This window comes from Trachypithecus francoisi, unplaced genomic scaffold, assembly GCF_009764315.1.
Source record: "Trachypithecus francoisi isolate TF-2019V2 unplaced genomic scaffold, Tfra_2.0 Lachesis_group18, whole genome shotgun sequence".
NCBI classification, from domain to species: Eukaryota; Metazoa; Chordata; class Mammalia; order Primates; family Cercopithecidae; genus Trachypithecus; species Trachypithecus francoisi.
The window spans coordinates 44,319,410-44,338,346 of NW_022681463.1; the positions used below are offsets into that span (position 1 = coordinate 44,319,410).

The following is an 18,937-nucleotide window of genomic DNA, read 5'->3' on the forward strand; positions in this document are numbered from 1 at the left end:
TACAGCCACATGTCACCACGCTGGGCTAATTTTTGTATTTTTAGTAGAGACGGGGTTTCACCATGTTAGTCAGGCTGGTCTCGAACTCCTGACCTCGTGATCCGCCCACCTTGGCCTCCCAAGGTGCTGAAATTACAGGCGTGAGCCGCGCCTGGCCAGCTTGCTCTCTTAACAGAAGGAATGGCTCCCAGTTTCTGCTAAGATCAATTTTTTTCATTGTCTTTTCTTATTTCCTGTTCTTAACGCATTTGCTAGCTCCACTGATTTCAGCACATATGGAGGATGCCAGCATGTGTCCAAACTCCGTGTGTCTTGTGTGTATATGTGTATGTGTGTGTGCACATGTGTGCACGCACACACACTTTTCACAGACTTTCAGAATGAATTACTCTAGGTGGTCAAGCAAACAGTGACTAGAAAACAACAAAAATGGTACAATTAAAACATGTAATTAACTGTTTTACGCAATTCACGTTCAGAAATATAGTTAAATAAGAACAGGAACATTGCTTTTAACATTTTTAATGAAAGTACAAATTTCCATTTTGACATAAAGTGAGACTATAGCAATTTCATATATTTGGCTATAAAATATAGTTGGAAAAGCTGATACAAGTTTTGATATTTCTTTGTTAGTTATGCGTTCCTATAAATAAGACTAATATGCACACTCAAGACATCCCTTCAAATATTTTTTCAAACATTATGAAAAGTTTTCTGTGAAGATTGAAAACAAGAGAAATTATTTGGATTGATGCAAGAACATCTTTTCGAGAAAGATTCTCCATTCTTTTTTCATCCTGCTCAGACTGACAGTTTATATACCAGGAGGGTTTTGTTCATAAACTACTCACCACACACCACCCATTCAAGGTAGAGTAAATCTTATCAATGAACCCAATAAAAGAGTATAGTGCTTTTACTTCAAAGAGGCCATGTCTTCTAGGAAGATATACTACTCTTTGTCATTCAACCAAGGAGGCCTTGAGATTTAATAAAATTCATTGTCGAAGTCTAAAGAAGGAAAAGCTAGTTTATGAAAAAGTCAGGCTAAATGTTACCAAAAAATAAAATACAATTTTACAATTGACGGATTTGAAGTGTAAGTAAAGAGGAGAGCTTTAAAAATGTAGTTAACAATCTTCATGTCTATATTCATTTTTATCTTTTTTCCTTTAAGAAGTTTTTGACATAATATTCTGGTAAAAATACTGTTTTTGCAATTGTAGCTCCCCTTGGTATACAGGACTTTTGAAAGCTGAATTTGCCCTAAAGTATTTTGGTTTGTGAAAGACAAACAGCCAAGTTATATATAATTGTGAATAAAATCTACCTGTTACAATCCTTATATTCAGTCAGTGTAGAATGGATTTCTAATTATTTATTTTTTCTTTATACATGCACTTCTAAAATAAAGGTCTTCTGTACATACACAGTTTCCTTCTATCCAACATTTTCAGAGTATTAAATGTTTTAGTTTTTCCTGGTGTGTGAAAAATAATTTTTTTAATGGCACTAAATCTACCCCTGGATCCCCTAGTACCTTCCATGTTTTTCTGATTTAAAAATAAATAAATAGAACCCAAAATCTTGTTCATTGCCAAATATTTAAAGAATTTTAAAAACTAGTAAGAAAGTGAAGATTTAATAACATATAATTGAATCCATAGAGGAAAACACTGATAGCCTATATAAAGTGTGATCATACTATTGTCTAACCTGTTGTAACAGAAAAAATCTACAATGGACAGGTTTTTATATTTTTAAAATCTAGCTTTCTATAATATTTGTTTTAATGGCCTACTATAATTTCTGTCTAGTATACACTGTAATTTATTCAACCCGACACAATTATATGAGCCTTTAGAGTTTTATTTTTGCATATTCTCTCTCTCTCTCTCTCTCTCTCTCTCTCTCTCTCTCATTATTTATTCAGGATGAATTTTTAGATTTATCAATATGAAAGTGTTGGTTTAATGAGTATTCATATTTTAAATTTTGATATAGAGGGCCAATGTTCTTTGAGAAATATTATCTTCTACTAGTGTACTATCAGTATGTTTTAGCTTTGCCAGAGTGATGGCCAAAGTGTGATATTTTATATTTGATTTGATTTTTAATTCCTTATGTGCTAGTGATTGTAAATCTTTTAATGTTTATTAACCAATTACCTATCTGTATTATTTTTCTATTCATATGTATTTGCCATTTATCATTGGATTTTTCATTTGTTTTATTATTTATTTATTTATTTATCTATTTTTGAGATGGAGTCTTGCTCTGTTGCCCAGGCTGGAGTGCAGTGGCACGGCTCACTGCAACTTCCACCTCCTGGGTTTAAGCAATTTCCTGCAAAAATTATCCGTCTTTTACATACACATTTTTCTCTTTTGTTGCTTTATTTCAACATTAATTTTTCTTAAAAATGTTTTTAATTTGTATGTATATAATTCTATCCATCATTGACTCAGTACTTTCTGGCATTAATGTCACGCTTATAAAGTATTATTCCAAATAATAGATTTTTTACTCATTTGTAATTTGTAACCTCTTTCTAAAATACATAAAATGGGGCTCTATTTCAACTTTTCAAACAGCTAGCAAATTTTGACACCATTTTTTATAATTAATATAGCCTTCCAATGGTATTATATGTAGTATTTTAGGACTTCCATATATTACCATAAATGTATAAGAAAGCATCTCTGAGTACAAAATATGCTATTTTAGTTTAAAGGTGGTTTATTTTTGATAATCTAGAATCCTGGATTAAATAATATAATTAAAAATTCCACTTTATTGTAAACATCTAAATTAAAATTTAAGTGCATGTGTCTAGATTTGTAAGCCATGTTTAAAAATTTACATATTTGGGCATAGAATGCTTTGGTTGATAATTTCAAGCTCTATAGATTGCCATAAGTTGAAAAATTTATGGATGATTCTGTTTCCAACCGTATCATTTTGAAGAGCTAAGACAGATCCAGAATATTCAGTTGGAGACAGAGTAATGCAAAGAAGGCAATAACTCAAAAACCTTCCACTTTATCATCATTATCAAGTTGGTGCCATACACAACACTCTGACAAGTCGGAGTACCAGCCTTTCAGGTCTTTAAATAACTACCAAGACAACGTTGATTCAGATGGCCATAGATCAGCAATGTGTATCCATTCCTTCCTTCACCCAGTCATTCAGTTTTTTTTCGTTTAATAAATATTTATTGAGTCCCTACTTTGTGCCAAACATTGCTCCTTTATAATGGGGATATTCCAGTGAACAAAACATTCAAAATCTCTGCCCTCATGAAATCTTCAACACAGATAGTCACCAATAAACAAGTAGCTATATAGCATTTCTGAACAACACTTAAGATAAAAACACAGTGAGGTGGGAGAAGGGAACTATTAAGTGGACCCAGGGCACTTTGCACAGTGGTTAGGGAAGGTGAGATGTGGGGATGTTTGACTGAAGAGCGTTTTAAGCAGCCGCAACAGCAAGTGCAAAGGTGTGGAGACAGGAACATTGAATTCTTTTTAGAGATAATACATACATTTTGAAATAGTAAATATATTCAGAGTTGTGGAATAGAAATTCAGTCTTAAAAGTGAATTTCAATTCAGGCGCGGTGATTCATGCCTGTAATCCCAGCACTTTGGAAGGCTGAGGTGGGCGTATCATCTGTGGTTAGGGGTTCGAGATCAGTCTCACCAACATGGTAAATCCCGGTCTCTACTGAAAACACAAAATTAGTCAGGCGTGATGGTGCATGCCTGTAATCCCAGCTACTTGGGAGGCTGAGGCAGGAGAATCATTTGAACCTGGGAGGCAGAGGTTGCAGTAGGCCAAGATTGTGCCATTGCACTCCAGCCTAGGCAGCATGAGTGAAAATCTGTCTCCAAAAAAAAAAAAAAAAAGTGAATTTCAAAAATTATCTAGATATGGCTATTTACTTCTGATGTAAATTACTTAAGACTGAAACATTTTTATGATTGGCATGGCAATTTAGCATGGACTTTTGCACAGACAGGCCTGGGCCTATTTCTTTAACAGTCTGTGATTTATTCAAGTTACTTATTCTCTTATTTATTCTCTTATCAGGAGCCATTCCATTCATCTCTAAAATGGGCATAATGATGATAGTTATATGATAGAGTTATGGTGGAGATTAAATTATATAATGTGCATCAAAATGTTCAGCATAGTGTTAATTACATAGTGAATTCGGTTGTTTTTAGATCTCATGATTTCTTAAAATAATTTCAACATCCACCTTAGATTTGGAGGTATGTGTGCAGGTCTGTCACATAGGAACACTGGGTGATGCTGAATTTTGGGGTGAAGATGACCCCGTCACCCAGGCAGTGAGCAGGGCACCCAATCGGCATCCCTTAGGCCTCACATCCCTCCCTAGATCTCATTGTATTTCATTCCTATCTTGATAATTACAGCTAAATTAATTTTCATGCTAACCTCATAAAAACCTATTAAATTATGAGCACTGTACTTCACATACTATCACTTCCTAACTATGAGTGTCATAGTAGATCACACATTGCCCATCTGCGAAGGCCCTATTTTAGACTCTCAATATTTGCTTTGCCTTTTACAATATGATCTACAGTTACCAAACTCACCCCTTTTGGTTGAGTTAGTCAAGGCTACTGAACACACACAATTTGCTGCCCTCTGTACTGGACATTGGAGGAGGGCTTTAGAAGAAACAAGCCTTGGTCATTATCTCAAAGGACTTGCAATATAGCTGGGACTAGCATAAGAAACATACTGAATTTATCAAAATGGCCTCACTGATTCTGTGCAGGTGGAGCATTTGTTGAGGCCTGCACACACTCATCATTTCTGCCTTGGAGCCCTTGACCATGTCATTTGAAGATCTTCAATGTATTCTTCTCACTTTCTCTCTGTTAGTTAAAATAATACTCATGCGTGAAGACTCATCTTAAATGCCTTTTTTGTCTTTAGGTTTTCTGAGAGTTTATTCTCTTTTTCCTTTCTCTTTCTAAAGTCACTTAAAGCTTAGTGTCACAGCTATGTATTCTAACAATAAGAAGCCCACTTTTGGAGAGAGGGTTACATTTTGCTGCCTTGTTTCTGCCATAGTATCTAAGATTGGCCTTTGCATGCTGGGGTCACCTAACACATGTCTGTGCACTAATAATGTTGGGAAGAGAGGACACATTTGAGGTGAGTCATCAGATCTAAGGTCCTGGACTGTAAGGGAAGATTGACTAAGACTGAAGCCGTGTTTTAAATATTAGAAAGTCCTCTAACAAACAATGAAATTAAAGATTGACTGAAATATGGAATTCTGTCTTCTGTTTTAAGAAATCAAAATGTCATAGCTGTTGTCTTTCCTAGACTTCTCTCTAATGTAATGTTAGGTACATGTTTAATCAAGAAACAATTTTTCTTCCATTTGAAATAATAAGAAAACTTATACTTTTATTCTTCATAATTCTATGCTTCAATGTATCTTTGCCTCAGTTTCCATACTTATAAAACGGAAATAATATTTTCATCCCAGAAGTTTCTTGAATTAAATGAAATAATATATATAAAGTGCTCAAAAGAATTCTGGTGCATACACTATGTCATTTCTAAATGTAAACTATTATGCTTTAGTCAGTTTAAACAACACTTTTAAGGCAATATGTTTTTAGTATTTTAAAATATGATTCAGCTATAAATAAATAAGGGACAATGGGAATTAGGATAATGATTAGGATTTTAAAAGCAACCTCAGCCTAGTATTCCAGGAGGAAAAAATTCCATGATAAAACAGTGTCTATTCAAGCTTGAAAGGACAAATGCCAATGACTTTTCCAACTCTGTGGTTCCGGTAGTTTATATCTTAATTTCTTATAACATCTAGTATTACGATTAAAAGGTCATTTATTAAAGAAAATGCTTCATCAAGAATTAAATAAAATTCAATTAATGTAAATCATATTAACAGCAATGTTTTGTGCATAGGTATCATCTATGTCAGGTAACAAATTAAGCATGTTATTAAATCTCTGCAGGCTGGAAACAGGCTTTGTCTGTCTTAACATCACGCTTTCATTAGTTCATAGACCTAGATTCCTCACAGGGGCATCAGAAAGTTGTCAGGAGGTCTCTGAATTCTGGAGTTGGTGTCTGAATTTGTGCTTCAAGATTACATTTCTTGGCAGCTCCCCATGCACTACACAGTGGAGGGGAATGGCAGGTGTGTGTGTGTGTGTGTGTGTGTGTGTGTGTATGTGTGTTTATAGGTTTCCCATACAAATTAGTTGTGTACATTTTCTCTAGAGGTGGCATACAAATAACTTGTCAGTGGAGGGTGAAAACATACATTTTAGGTTGCGTCAACCATCTTGCCTCTGCATTCGTAAGTGGGAAGACAAGATTGTCTGAGTTCTGATTTAATAGATTTTTTAACCCTCATTTGAGACTACATCTCTAAGGAGCAATCATTTAATACAAACATAACTATTTTTCTACTTTTGTGATTTATCTGTGAAGATACTTATACAGTAATCCACTTTATCCATGGGGGATATGTTTCAAGACCTCCCACGGATGCTTGAAAGCGTGATAGTACCTAACCTTATATATGCTGTATTTTTTTCTATACACCCATGCCTACCTAGGCTAAAGTTTCCTTTATAAAGTAGACGTAGTAAGAGATGAACAACAACAGTAAAATAGAACAAGTATAACCATACACTGCAATAAAAGTTATATGAATGTGGCCTCTCTTTCTCTCATTGAGAGTATCTTCTTGTACCATGCTTATTTTCAGACAGCAGTTGACCATGGTAACTGAATTTGAAAAGCAAAACCACGGACAAGAGGGTACTATCATATCAGATTGTTGCATGTACGTGTGTGTATGTGTGTGTAGACTTAGTTACTTTACCAGTAATTTATGGCTATGGCTGCTTTATTATATAAAGATTTATGCACACTTGCTACAGGTTTTTCCTTCTTATTGCTGGTTTGCTATAATTTCTTTACAAAATTTTTCCTTCTTATATCAAAAATCTGTCAATAATTTTGATTAAGATTAAGATAATAAGTGATTACAGAAAAGTGAAATAAAACTCAGTTGAGTAATGAATTTCCATCTTATGAATACAAATCCCTCTTACAATAAAGTATTGAAAGGGAGATGGATTCATTTTTTGTTAGATTCAGATTTTTCTATATAGTTGATTATATAACACCAAATTGTGTTTTATTTAAATTCTTCTTAAATAAGACTTCACGAGAAAATACATTTAAAATAGGTGAATGGGCCAGGTGCAGTGGCTCATGCCTGAGGTGGGCTGATCATGAGGTCAGGAGTTCGAGACCAGCCTGGCCAATATGGCAAAACCCCGTCTCTACTGAAAATACAAACCACTGCACTTCAGCCTGGGTGACAGAGCAAGACTCCATCAAAAAAAAAAAAAAAAAAAAAAAGAAAGGAAAGGAAAGGAAAGGAAAGGAAAGGAAAGGAAGAAGGAACGAAGGAAAGAAAAGAGAGAGAAAATAGGCGAACAAATCATGATGTCCTAAAGATGTTTGACCAAAAATCAGTGCCTACCATCATATACGTAACACATTTCTCAAAGTCAGAAATATGCAGACAGGATAGACAGAGAAGATCTGACTGATAAAACTATTAGAGAATAATTATGTGCTGGACTGTGTGAGACTAACCATGCTAAGGACAGGGAAATGAAAAATGTTTCAAGTTAGATGACTACCTGCTTTGTAAACCTTTCCCTTTGACCCAATTAAGCACCAAACATTGCTGTTAATATGATTTACATTAATTGAATTTTATTTAATACTTTATGAAGTGCTTTCTTTAATAAATGACATTTTAATACTAATATTAGATGTTATAAGTACTCAGGTTTGAGTACTCCAGGCTTCATTACAGAAGTGTATGTGTGTGTGTGTGCATGTGTGTGTGTAATGGGGGTATATACCTCTATGACTGTTTCTTTACTTAGCATCTCCTCCTCTGCTTCAGTTGACAAACTCCTGCTTGCTCACACCTCATCTTTCCTGAAGCACCCCCATGACTTTGTCCCAACAACCATGCTCTGCAACATTTACTACAGTATTTAACATGGTTTAGTGTAATTCTCTATGTATCAATGTATTTCCCAAAATAGACCATGAGCTACTTGAGGGAAGAAATAGTATTTTATTGATATTTCCACCATGGCACATGGACATGTTCAATTAATGTTTATTGACTACATTAACATGCAAATCTGCTACAGTGGCTGTATTACACAGTGCTCAGGGCTTGGCATCTGAAGCCAGATTGCCGTGGTTCACAACCTGACTTCATTACTTTTAACATGCGTGATATTAGGTAAGTCATTTTACTTTTACTTTCTGGTGTCTCAATGTCTCATCAAAAAAATAAGGATAATAATAGTACTTATCTCAAAAGTTTTTCACAATTATTAAAAGACTTAGATCACATAGTGAATTTAGCACAATCCCTGGCAGTAGATAATATAGTTGCAATTATTTCATTATTTTATCTACTATTCAAAAATAAAACAAAAACATTTGAAACAGGGGTCTTTAGAGTGTTGGAAATGGCATCTCCTACAAAGGAAAGTTGGATATTGTTTTGAGATAGGAGCAATGGATTCATATTGGTACCAAATTAACGATAACCTGCAGAAACAGAATGATGGTCAAATATTTCCACTGCACGTTTATAAACAGTTTCTTGGCATGTACCATTGAAATAAAAGAGTGAATGCATTGCTTTTGGCTCAAACAAAATATAGCCAATAGTAACTGCTGTGAATATCTTGTCATTTGAAATGTAAATTGAAAAATTACAAAAGGAAAACATTTTTATTTGTGATGATGGAGTTCATAGTTGGTGTAAAAGATTGGTTTAGATATTACGTGGGGTCTCGTTTAGTCATCCAGGCTGGAGTACAGTGGTTTCATCACAGCTCTGTGCCACCTCCAATTCCTGGGCTCAAGGGATTCTCTTGCCTCAATCTCCTGAGTAGCTGCGACTACAGGCATGCACCACCATGCCCAGCTAATTTTAAAGCTTTTTGTAGAAACGGGATCTTGCCATCTTGTCCAGGCTGGTCTTGAACTCCTGGGCTCAAGCAATCCTCCTGCCTTGGCTTCCTAAAATGCTGGGATTACAGGCGTGAGCCACCACACCTGGACTTGGAATATGTTTTAATATTACATTTAAATTTTATAGAATATTGTTATGAGGTATGACAGGAGCTTTGAGAAAGAATCCAATATAGTATTAATGTTTTCCCAAACTGTAAGAAGGTCACTTACAATAGTTTCTAATTATTTCTGAATTTGTTCTTTAGGGGATTCTAGTAAGCTTTTGTACATAATTGTAAAAGAGAGGTGTTTTGGGTAGAATCATCTGCGGCCTGGAAGACTTATGGGAAGAAAGGAAAACTGTAAGGTGATTGAAAGGTTAAAAATATGTAGCTTTCTAGACAAACATGCCACTGAATGAAATCTGCAAATAGTATGAACTTTGGGAGAAATCATATATATATAGATGTATAATATATGCTATAGGAAGGTAAAAATAAATAGTATTAAATTGTATGTCTCTTTAAAACTTTAAGTTGCATGGAACAGCTTTTCAGTCTCACAAAGTATTCCTCAGTATTTTGGTGAGTGTGGGAAAGTAATCTATTTGATGCGTTTACTTATCAAGTGGTAAGTGACTTGATTCACTTTATAAAGAGACATTGACCATTGATGTAAAGAATTCCAGTTGAGGCAAGAATAGATCCATCTCCCTGATCTGATGAAGGTTAAGCTCTGAAAATATATTCATTAAGTTAAAATATCTTAAACTAAGTTTAATATAATAATATATTCTAAGATTAGTATAACCAATATACACAATGGATTTTAAATATCTTCTTAACTTAGACCTTATGTATATTCTTAAAAAGGAGAAGAGGGCTTAGAAGCTTTACGGGCGAGAGTGAGATTATCCCAACTACCTGTAACAGGAACTCTCTTTAGTATTTTAGGCTGTCATTAATTGTTAACACTTAATACACAAATGCTTAAGAGTGGCTTAGTTACATTCCAATATGTTTTAATTCTTTCTTTGGGGTAATTCCTTATTCAGTATGTAGTAGCTCCAACTGAGCTGGAGACTTCAGATATTTTGTCTTTGGCCTTTTAAACAGGTTTTATATTAAATAAATGTCTTGTACTGTTTTAGTTGTATACAGTGTGACTTTTGACGTCAGAGGCCACAATAATTTATCCTCACCAGAGTAGTTAATTTTGACTTCCATTTATTTTTTGTTAATGATGATTTTAGTTTACTGATGTTAATTTTTCTTTTGGTAATGATGAGCTCTTGCATTTCTTCTGCTAGAGAGTAAAAATGTTTCAAGTTAGATGACCATCTGCTTTGTAACCCTTTCCCTTTGACCCAATTATTTCTTACATTGCTCAGTATTCAACTTTAACTACAGAATTTGGTCAAATATGTATGCAGTAATATTAATAGATAATGGTAACCAAAATGTTCAGGACATATTAGTGGGAGGTAAGGGTAAAGCCCTCAATTCTGGCATCTGGTGGAATATGTGAGTTGCTGTTTTCCTAACTTTTGGAGAATAATTCTCCTGTGCCCTATGACATACAGAACACTGTTTGGTACTGTTGAGAGATGAGGAATTCTCATAATTAGAATGTAAATCATACCATTGAGTATATCACATTCGTTTAGAGCACAAGTCTTTAAACAAACAAACTCCCTAGAAATGGCAGGTTTCATGGTGAGCTAAGTTTAGTAAATGCCTATGTTACCCCATTCTTGGAGATTTGTAATGCATATAAACATAGTAAAAACTCTGAGCACTTGCTCAGATTAAAAACCTCAGGAATCTGGGCCGGGCGCGGTGACTCAAGCCTGTAATCCCAGCACTTTGGGAGGCCGAGACGGGCGGATCACGAGGTCGGGAGATCGAGACCATCCTGGCTAACACGGTGAAACCCCGTCTCTTCTAAAAAATACAAAAAACTAGCCGGGCGAGGTGGCGGGCGCCTGTAGTCCCAGCTACTCGGGAGGCTGAGGCAGGAGAATGGCATAAACCCAGGAGGCGGAGCTTGCAGTGAGCTGAGATCCGGCCACTGCACTCCAGCCTGGGTGACAGAGTGAGACTCCGTCTCAAAAAAAAAAAAAAAAAAAAAAAAACCTCAGGAATCTGTCAAGTTCTTCCACAAAACTTATGTATGCTTAGTAGTTTAATTTGATCACAGAACCTTTTAATTAAAATATACTTTAATTTTTTTCCCCACAGAACATTTGTATTTTGCATATTTGTGTATGTATTTGTTCAGTTGGTGTACTGAATACCTGCCATGCAAATAGTTGAGAGAGTGCTTTTGTGCTTGTGAGCCAATAAGCTGAAAGTGCTCTCCAGGTGTCCACTGGTGATAGTTGTAAGCACGGTGCCCTATGGACCTCTGTATTTAGGTGAGTGTGGGAAAGTAATCTGTTTGATGCATTAGTTCATAGTCTGTTTGTACTGAGAAGTGCACATGACTGAGACACACACCTACACAGAGAACACTAAAAGTCCAAACAAATGTGGAACGTGAGAATGAAAACGTGTTCACATTAGTCACCATTTTTAAAAGTGTATCCCTCAAAGCTTTACCAGCGATAGGAAAAAAAATTGCATTAGAAGGGAAAATAATGTTAATCACATAGATTCTGGATTATTTGGATTGTTGCCTCTCAGGAAATTGAAAAAAGAAAAAGTTCAACTACCAAGTTAACAACATCTTTCTAAGGGAAAGCTATGCATTGATAAACCGAGGGTTCCAAACAGCCGCTTCTTTTGGTGAAATATTGATATACATACATTAATCTTAGAAAGTCCTTTATATCCTTTTGTGTTGATGGGTCTATTTTCTGAGGTTTATTTAACTAGACAATGTCAAAGATTATTTGTACTTTTCATATTTTATAGTTCTCACAGGGACAACATTTTTGTTTATAATCATCTGGTTTTTAGCAGATATTTTAGAACTTAAATGGAAGGGAAAGATTAAAAGCAGATATTTTAGAACTCAAATGGAAGGGAAAGATTAAAAGGTTAATGATATGAGATAGAGGCAAACTTTGAGCACTAATAAAGTTTAGTCAGGGTCATGATTTGTACACCATGAAGTCTCTGAAAAATATGATTCAAGTTGTTGAAGTCAAATTAGCTTTAAAAGTTTGTTTTATGTTGGGGTGCAGTGGCTCACACCTGTAATTCCAGTGCTTTGGGAGGCTGAGGGGTGGATAGCTTGAGCCCAGGAGTTTGAGACCAGCCTGGGCAATATGGTGAAATTCACGCTTTACAAGAAGTACAAAAAGTAACTGGGCAAAGTCGTGTGTGACTGTATTCCCAGCTACTCAGGAGGCTGAGCGGGGAGGATCACCTGAGCCTAAGAAGGTCAAGGATGCAGTGAGCTGTGTTCACACCACAACACTCCAACCTGAGCAACAGAGTGAGACCTTGTGTTAAAAAAAAAAAAGTATGCTTTTATATTTTAAACATAATGTACGTTTATGACAGAGAAACTAAAATCTTCAAATGTAAAAATAAAAAGTAACTCTCCATTCAGAAATTCAAAGATAAGCATTCAATATTTTAGCATATTTCCTTTCAGTCTTTTTTTCTGTGTATTTATTGCTTCCTTTACTTGATTTCTCTGTCTCTTGTGCTCTGATATGTCCATATCTGCAGGTTTGTATCTTGCTTTTTCATGTTACTTAGAAAGTAAGCATTCCTTGTGTTATCATACACTTACAAACACGGCTGCTCATGATTCCATCATGTTCAAGTGGGTATGCAAATCATTAAGCAAATTGTAACTTTCCCATCAGAAATAAATTATTAATATGTATATATATATAATGTATAATATACACATATGTATATATATAAAGTTTGCAAACCTCTTGGTTTTGTAGAAGCAGTTTACTAGAGAAAAATATGGAGAATATAAACACATATAAAATATAAATATGGAGCTTTCCTTGGGTAAATAGATTGGAGAGGGCAAATGAACTCTTGTAGATTAGCAGAGCAAGTTGCTTTCACTAGTAAATGCTTGTTTGTGTCCCAGGATTAATCTCAGTGCTCATTTGCTGCCATATATGCTTCTACCACACTTACCCCACAGACTATCTAATGTTATCGTCCTTCTCATAGAAGGGCTTGTGTCTTTATTATTGAAACCCTAATGTCCAGCCCTGTGCTTGTATACAGTAGCTCTTTTCTCTTGGGAAATGAATGAATGAATGAATGAATGAATGGTTGAATGGAACTTTTCTTTCCTTTCTCCAGGCAGGTAGGATTTGGACTTAAAATTTCTGCTGGGCAGCTGTTTTCATATTTTTCAATGTGTAGACGCCACAGGTTTTTTTTTTTTTTTTTTTTATCTTTTTTTCTTTTTTATTTTCTGAATTTTATTTGTTTCTCTGCCCCAACTCTTAGAAAGAGAATTGAGCTTAATTTCTCCAAAACTACTGAAGAGATTAACAAAAGATGATGTCCACAGAGAATATTGAGTATTGAAAATTCTATAATGTACTCTAACATCTCTCGCTCTTTTGATGCCCTAAGCTTCTTATTAATTACTATCCTTTTTGTTAAGTTCAATTTTGACTTCACTGTAAATAAAAACAATAAGTGGACCTGGAAAAGTTAGTAAACATTGTGCAGTTGTACGAGAGAGACTGAAATTAGCATGAGATTGATTTAGTGTTATAAACTAAAGAAAGAAGACCCCCCTGGCGATCTGTCTGTGTGTGGTGGGGTGGGAATGGGAGTGGGTGGGTAAGCTTTTTATTTAGAACTGCAGGAGAAAGTGCTCTTGGGTGAGTTCCCTAGGATATTAAATGTGGATGTGGACGTCTCTAAGCTATTGCTTTCCTCTTTTAATGCAGATGTTTGAAAATACTAAAGACTGTACTATGGCTAATGCATGAAGCTGGCAAAAACAATTACCAAAATCATAAATTGTGATTTTATTCAAGTTATTAAGTATAATTATTTAAGTGAGGTCTTCTGTTTGATTAGAGCTTGGAGAGTTCACCTTGCTCTAATCCTCTGGGATAGAAATGGGTCACCGTTGTAGAAAATGTTGGGTTGATAGTGGCTACATTGAGGCAATTGAACGTTCCAAAAGAAAATGCTCTTTTCATTGTTTCGCTTCCTCTTTTCAGTTAAGTTTTTGTTTTTCTAAGTATTTTCTTTTTAAGAATAACTTATTTCTAACAAAGCATACCAAATGCTTCTTAAAGAAATCCTGATTTCATCAAATTTTCTGATAAGTTAGGTAGCTTGGTCAAGTCTACAGCTTCTAGTACATTGGTAGAACCAGTATCATAGCTGGATCAATCCAGGCCATAACATCTGTGATTTTGGCCAGAGTATTACTCATGTTCTCTGGGAGGTTCCCTAAAATGCCTTTGAAAGAAATTTAAATATTCAATTATTTTACAGTTATCATCCCTGAAGTCCCATTCAAATACCTTAGGAGATAGTGACCAGGATTCTAGTAAGGATAAAATATCAAGCCTGTCAATAAGGGGACCTAACTGTAGGTCATGAAGGGATAGAGGAAAGTCTTGTTAATAAATAAATTTTCCAACTTCTCCTCAGCCAAGAAGTTGGGAATAACTCCAAGGAGAGCTTCATAGTTGTTGTCCTGTTCTTAGGCAAAAGAGTAAGTGATTTACTTGTCCCTACAAGTATTTTCTTTCAGTCCCTTTCATTTTTCGCAAAGGTATCCCAAGAACTTGCTCTCACCTAATTGAAAGTAATCCCCAGTAGGGTGTTAGCTGGTGGCTTTAGGGTGTTACCAGCACCAAGAGTATTTGCATTTTAATGAAAGGTTTTAAAAGAACTTAAAGCTTAAAGACTGAAAGCAATAAATCTCTATTGGTGGAATTTGAGGCAATGTGATAGATTGGGCAGGAGATATCTGTGGTGAAAGGAGCCCAACGGGTCTATTCTAATCACAGCGTGAATTAAAGTGTTCCTACTTACTAGCCTCACTTCACTTCTAGAGTGAGGGCTGTGGGAACAATTCCTGTGGCCAGAATAATAAAGTACTCCTAAGTAGTTTGATTTTCTTTAAAAGCAAAACAAGTTAAAGGGCTGTACATTTCCAATCTTTTAACTTCCTTTTCCTTTCCCACTTTTTCTGTAGCGTCTTGACTGAGATCTCCCAAAACCTCTATTCTGTTTTCTCTGGGCTTGAGATGTATATCTAGCATTATGTTTAGACTTAGAGTTTCAGACTCCTTTTGGGCCTTACTTTTTGTTTCTTGGAAACTTTATGACCCTGGAATTGATAAGGTAGTATACTTGAGAAATTTGGGAGAAATGGCTTTACACATAGGGTTATTATTGTTATTTTTATTATTTTACTACATAGAGTGAGCCAGACACTGAGCTACATTTTAAGGACACACAGACATATGTTGTGCAATTTCTGTCAAGTAGCCTTGGGAGATAAGCAAATAATCTGATTATTGCAATCAGTGCAGGAAGAATTATAGGTTCACCACGCTCTATCATAGAGCATAGAAAAAATACTAACTAGAAGTGGTTGGTAAGAAGGATGATTAAAGTGTAGGCAGGTTTAGTCAGATAAAATGGGAATGAGGATGGGGTGGCATAGAAAAGGGCATTGATGGCAAAGCATCTTTAAAGACAGTGTAATAGGAGACCAGAGCCACTCAGGAAACTGTTAAGAAACTGAGTAGGGCTAAATATAAGCTATGAATGTAGGAATAAAATGTTGAAATTGAAAAAGTCAGCAGGGATCAAGTATTGAAATGGTTTTGGTGCCATGTCAAGGATTGTGAATCCAGTAGGGAGCCATTGATATCTTTAAGCAAATGGAAAGCAAGGTCAAATTTGCATTTTATAAAAATCCTCCTGGAATTAGCATGGAGAGTTGTTTAGACTTTGGACTCTAGACTCTGGAGTGGGACAAAATTGAATGTGTGTCTTGGAAGGTTTGGAAAGCTGTAACCATGTATCAAGAATGAGGGATTGATCTGAAAGGTAGGAGTGGGGACATAGAAGAGAAAATAGATTAGAAAGATATCCTCAGAAAGGTAATATTTGAGTATACAAAAGACACAAGTGACTCCTGGATTTTTGGCTTAGTCAGTTAGATTCCATTTTGCTGAACCAGAGAAAAGCAAAATGGGTTTTAATGGGATAGATGCTGAGTTCAGATTTAGACAAGCTGAGTCTTAGATTATTATAGAACATCCAAGCAGAGATTTCCAGCACATAAGCATTAATCTGTCTGAATCCCAGGAGAAAGATATGGTCTGTAGATATATATTTAGCCCTTAGCCCTTAGCATCTAAGTGATGCTAATAGAAGAGATCACTCAAGGAAAATGGATACTATCAGAGGGCTGTTGATTGACCACAGACAAGTAACAAGAGTTAAAAAGCCAACTGAGAATGAGGAGTAATCATGAGAAAGTAATAATAAGAGGAAGTAGCTTGAGAGATACTTCAGGAACAATAAGCAGGACAATATCCCTATTGGTTAACAAAACAGAAAGACAAGCAGTCTTGCTATTTTTCCAACATCCTCCAGGATCTAGCCCTAGGCAATAACTCTGACAGTCTCAATCACTGCTCCTCTTCCTATTTGACTTTTTTCACCTCATTTGAAACAATCCTGTATAACCATACATTTTTCATGCTTTCATTTCTTTCTCACATTCTCACTGGAGTGTAATTTTCTTCCGTTCTTTTCTTCTCCATGCTTAACTCTCCTTCAGAATTCTCTTCTAATGTTCCCCCTGCCTTCTTCCTTCCCATGACATGGTAGTATCATCATCCATCCTAACTTCCAATTAGTATTCGGATTGCAACTTTCTTATGGGATTTAGCACATTACAATTTGCATCATAGTTGTTTATGCACCAGATTGTTCCCTTTTGGCAAGAATGCAAACTTCTGAAGTCTAAGAACCCATTCTCCTAAATAGTGCACCTCTTTGAAAACAGCAGGCACTTAATAATTATTTGCTCAATGACCACATACGTTACCTACCTAAATTAAATAGATAAAGGCTTTGAATCTTCTGATAAGTCTAGGGATCTCAGCAAAGGCAAAACATGAAAATGCTTATTTATGAGGCTATATCTGTTAGTTTTGAAATATTTAGGCACATTTTGTCCAAATAAATGATGGGAGAGCATTTCATAAAAGCACATTTATGATACTGAGGGAAAAAGTGAAAACACGATGCTAAAACTTTGTTTTCAAAAATTGTAAGATTATGTACAATGGTTGTTTTCTATTAATGATTGCAAATAGTTGTCTCTACATCTGCTTTTATAATTGTAATAATTAATCTTGAGTAATGGGCATGTAAAGTACAGTGTTGCTAAAACACAAAGTATTTTTATTTATCCTAAAGGTAGGTATGAGATGCTACACTGTCAGTTCCTTAATGATATCCTACAAATAATCCTAAGCCTTTCAAGTACATTTTAGTATATTACAAGTAAGGGAACTTAGTGGGGGATGTTCACTTAAATAGAATAAGGGTTAAATGATAACTTGACTTATCTTTTAAATGACAAAAAACAAAGAAATTGCAAGACCTTTTCACACATTAGATATGTATTGTCATTTATCATCTAGATATCAGGCTAGCAGTGCGAAGTAATAAAACATATCATCGAAAAATGTGCTATAGGTCTGAATCACTCTTTCATTCCACCTCCCAGCTAACTGTAGTATTAAATCAAACAAGCAGAACATTTCCTTAGGCAGCCATTGCCTTTTAATTTCCTGAAGAACCTTAAAATATCATTCATTACAAGTACTACACATATTTGGTTTTTAAAAGTCTCATAAATCAATAGCAGGCTGACTGTAATAATTATTACAAGTTAGTGCATAATTTTCGTGCTGAAGGCTGCATGCAGAACTTTAGCATATGCAAACGAGGCAATTCAAACTGTGTATAGATATTAATATGAAGAAGCAGGTAACGAGGTGCAGGCTATGAATTATGCATCAGGAGTGGCTGATCTTCAATGAGGAAAATGAATTCAGCATGTAATCTAATTAGTGATGGAAGTCTATTACATCTAACTGCAAAAGCAACCGTCCTTGAAACAAATTTATTTACAGTCCATGTTACCACTTGAAACAACTTTGAAATGATGTGTAAGACAACAGCTTAATTGTAAAATTTTTTTTGTTTGTTTGTTTCAGTTCTAGACCTGGAAGGCCTCCTAAGAGGACTCAAAGTGTCACCTCCCCAGAGAACTCTCACATCATGCCACATTCTGTCCCTGGTCTCATGTCTCCTGGGATAATTCCACCAACAGGTAAGACTGCTACTCACTTATGCCAAAAAATATTAAAAATCAGCCAATGTCATAGCTTTTATATATACCTGCAAATCAATATTTACACATATCAATTTTATTTTGTGCACACTAAGATAATGTTACTGAGATAATTTATTTCAAAATTACATTATGATTACCATCTTTTCTTTATTTAAAATAAAACAAAAGCTTAACTGAGCACAGTGCTAGAAGTTATTTTAATTAATCCTACTACAAATATCAAACATCAAATTATCATTCCTATTGTCTTATTAAGGAATCGAAGTTCAGAGAAAATCAGTGACTTTCTCAAGGTCACTCAGCTGTAGCTGTCAGTGGTTATTCAAACCCAGGTCTTTGGATTTTAAATTTGTTTAGCATTCCAGAAACTGACAGATATGCATCCAAACAAAAGACAGTAACTCTGTTGAGTAGAAATGTCTCGTAATTTTTTGCAAACTAATATGTTTCTATCGGAGCCATTTGAAAAATGTTTATTTCTAGAATTTTG

At 35.2% G+C, this 18,937-nt stretch overlaps 1 protein-coding gene across 2 annotated transcripts in view; it reads left to right on the plus strand.

The window, feature by feature from the left end:
• Positions 1-18,937, plus strand: part of DACH1 (dachshund family transcription factor 1) — a 440,276-nt gene that overhangs the window by 171,912 nt on the left and 249,427 nt on the right. For both annotated transcript variants that reach the window (XM_033177582.1, XM_033177583.1), the window contains exon 2: positions 18,308-18,423. In XM_033177582.1, the coding sequence (XP_033033473.1) occupies positions 18,308-18,423 (116 nt within the window). The remainder of the gene's footprint in view (positions 1-18,307; positions 18,424-18,937) is intronic.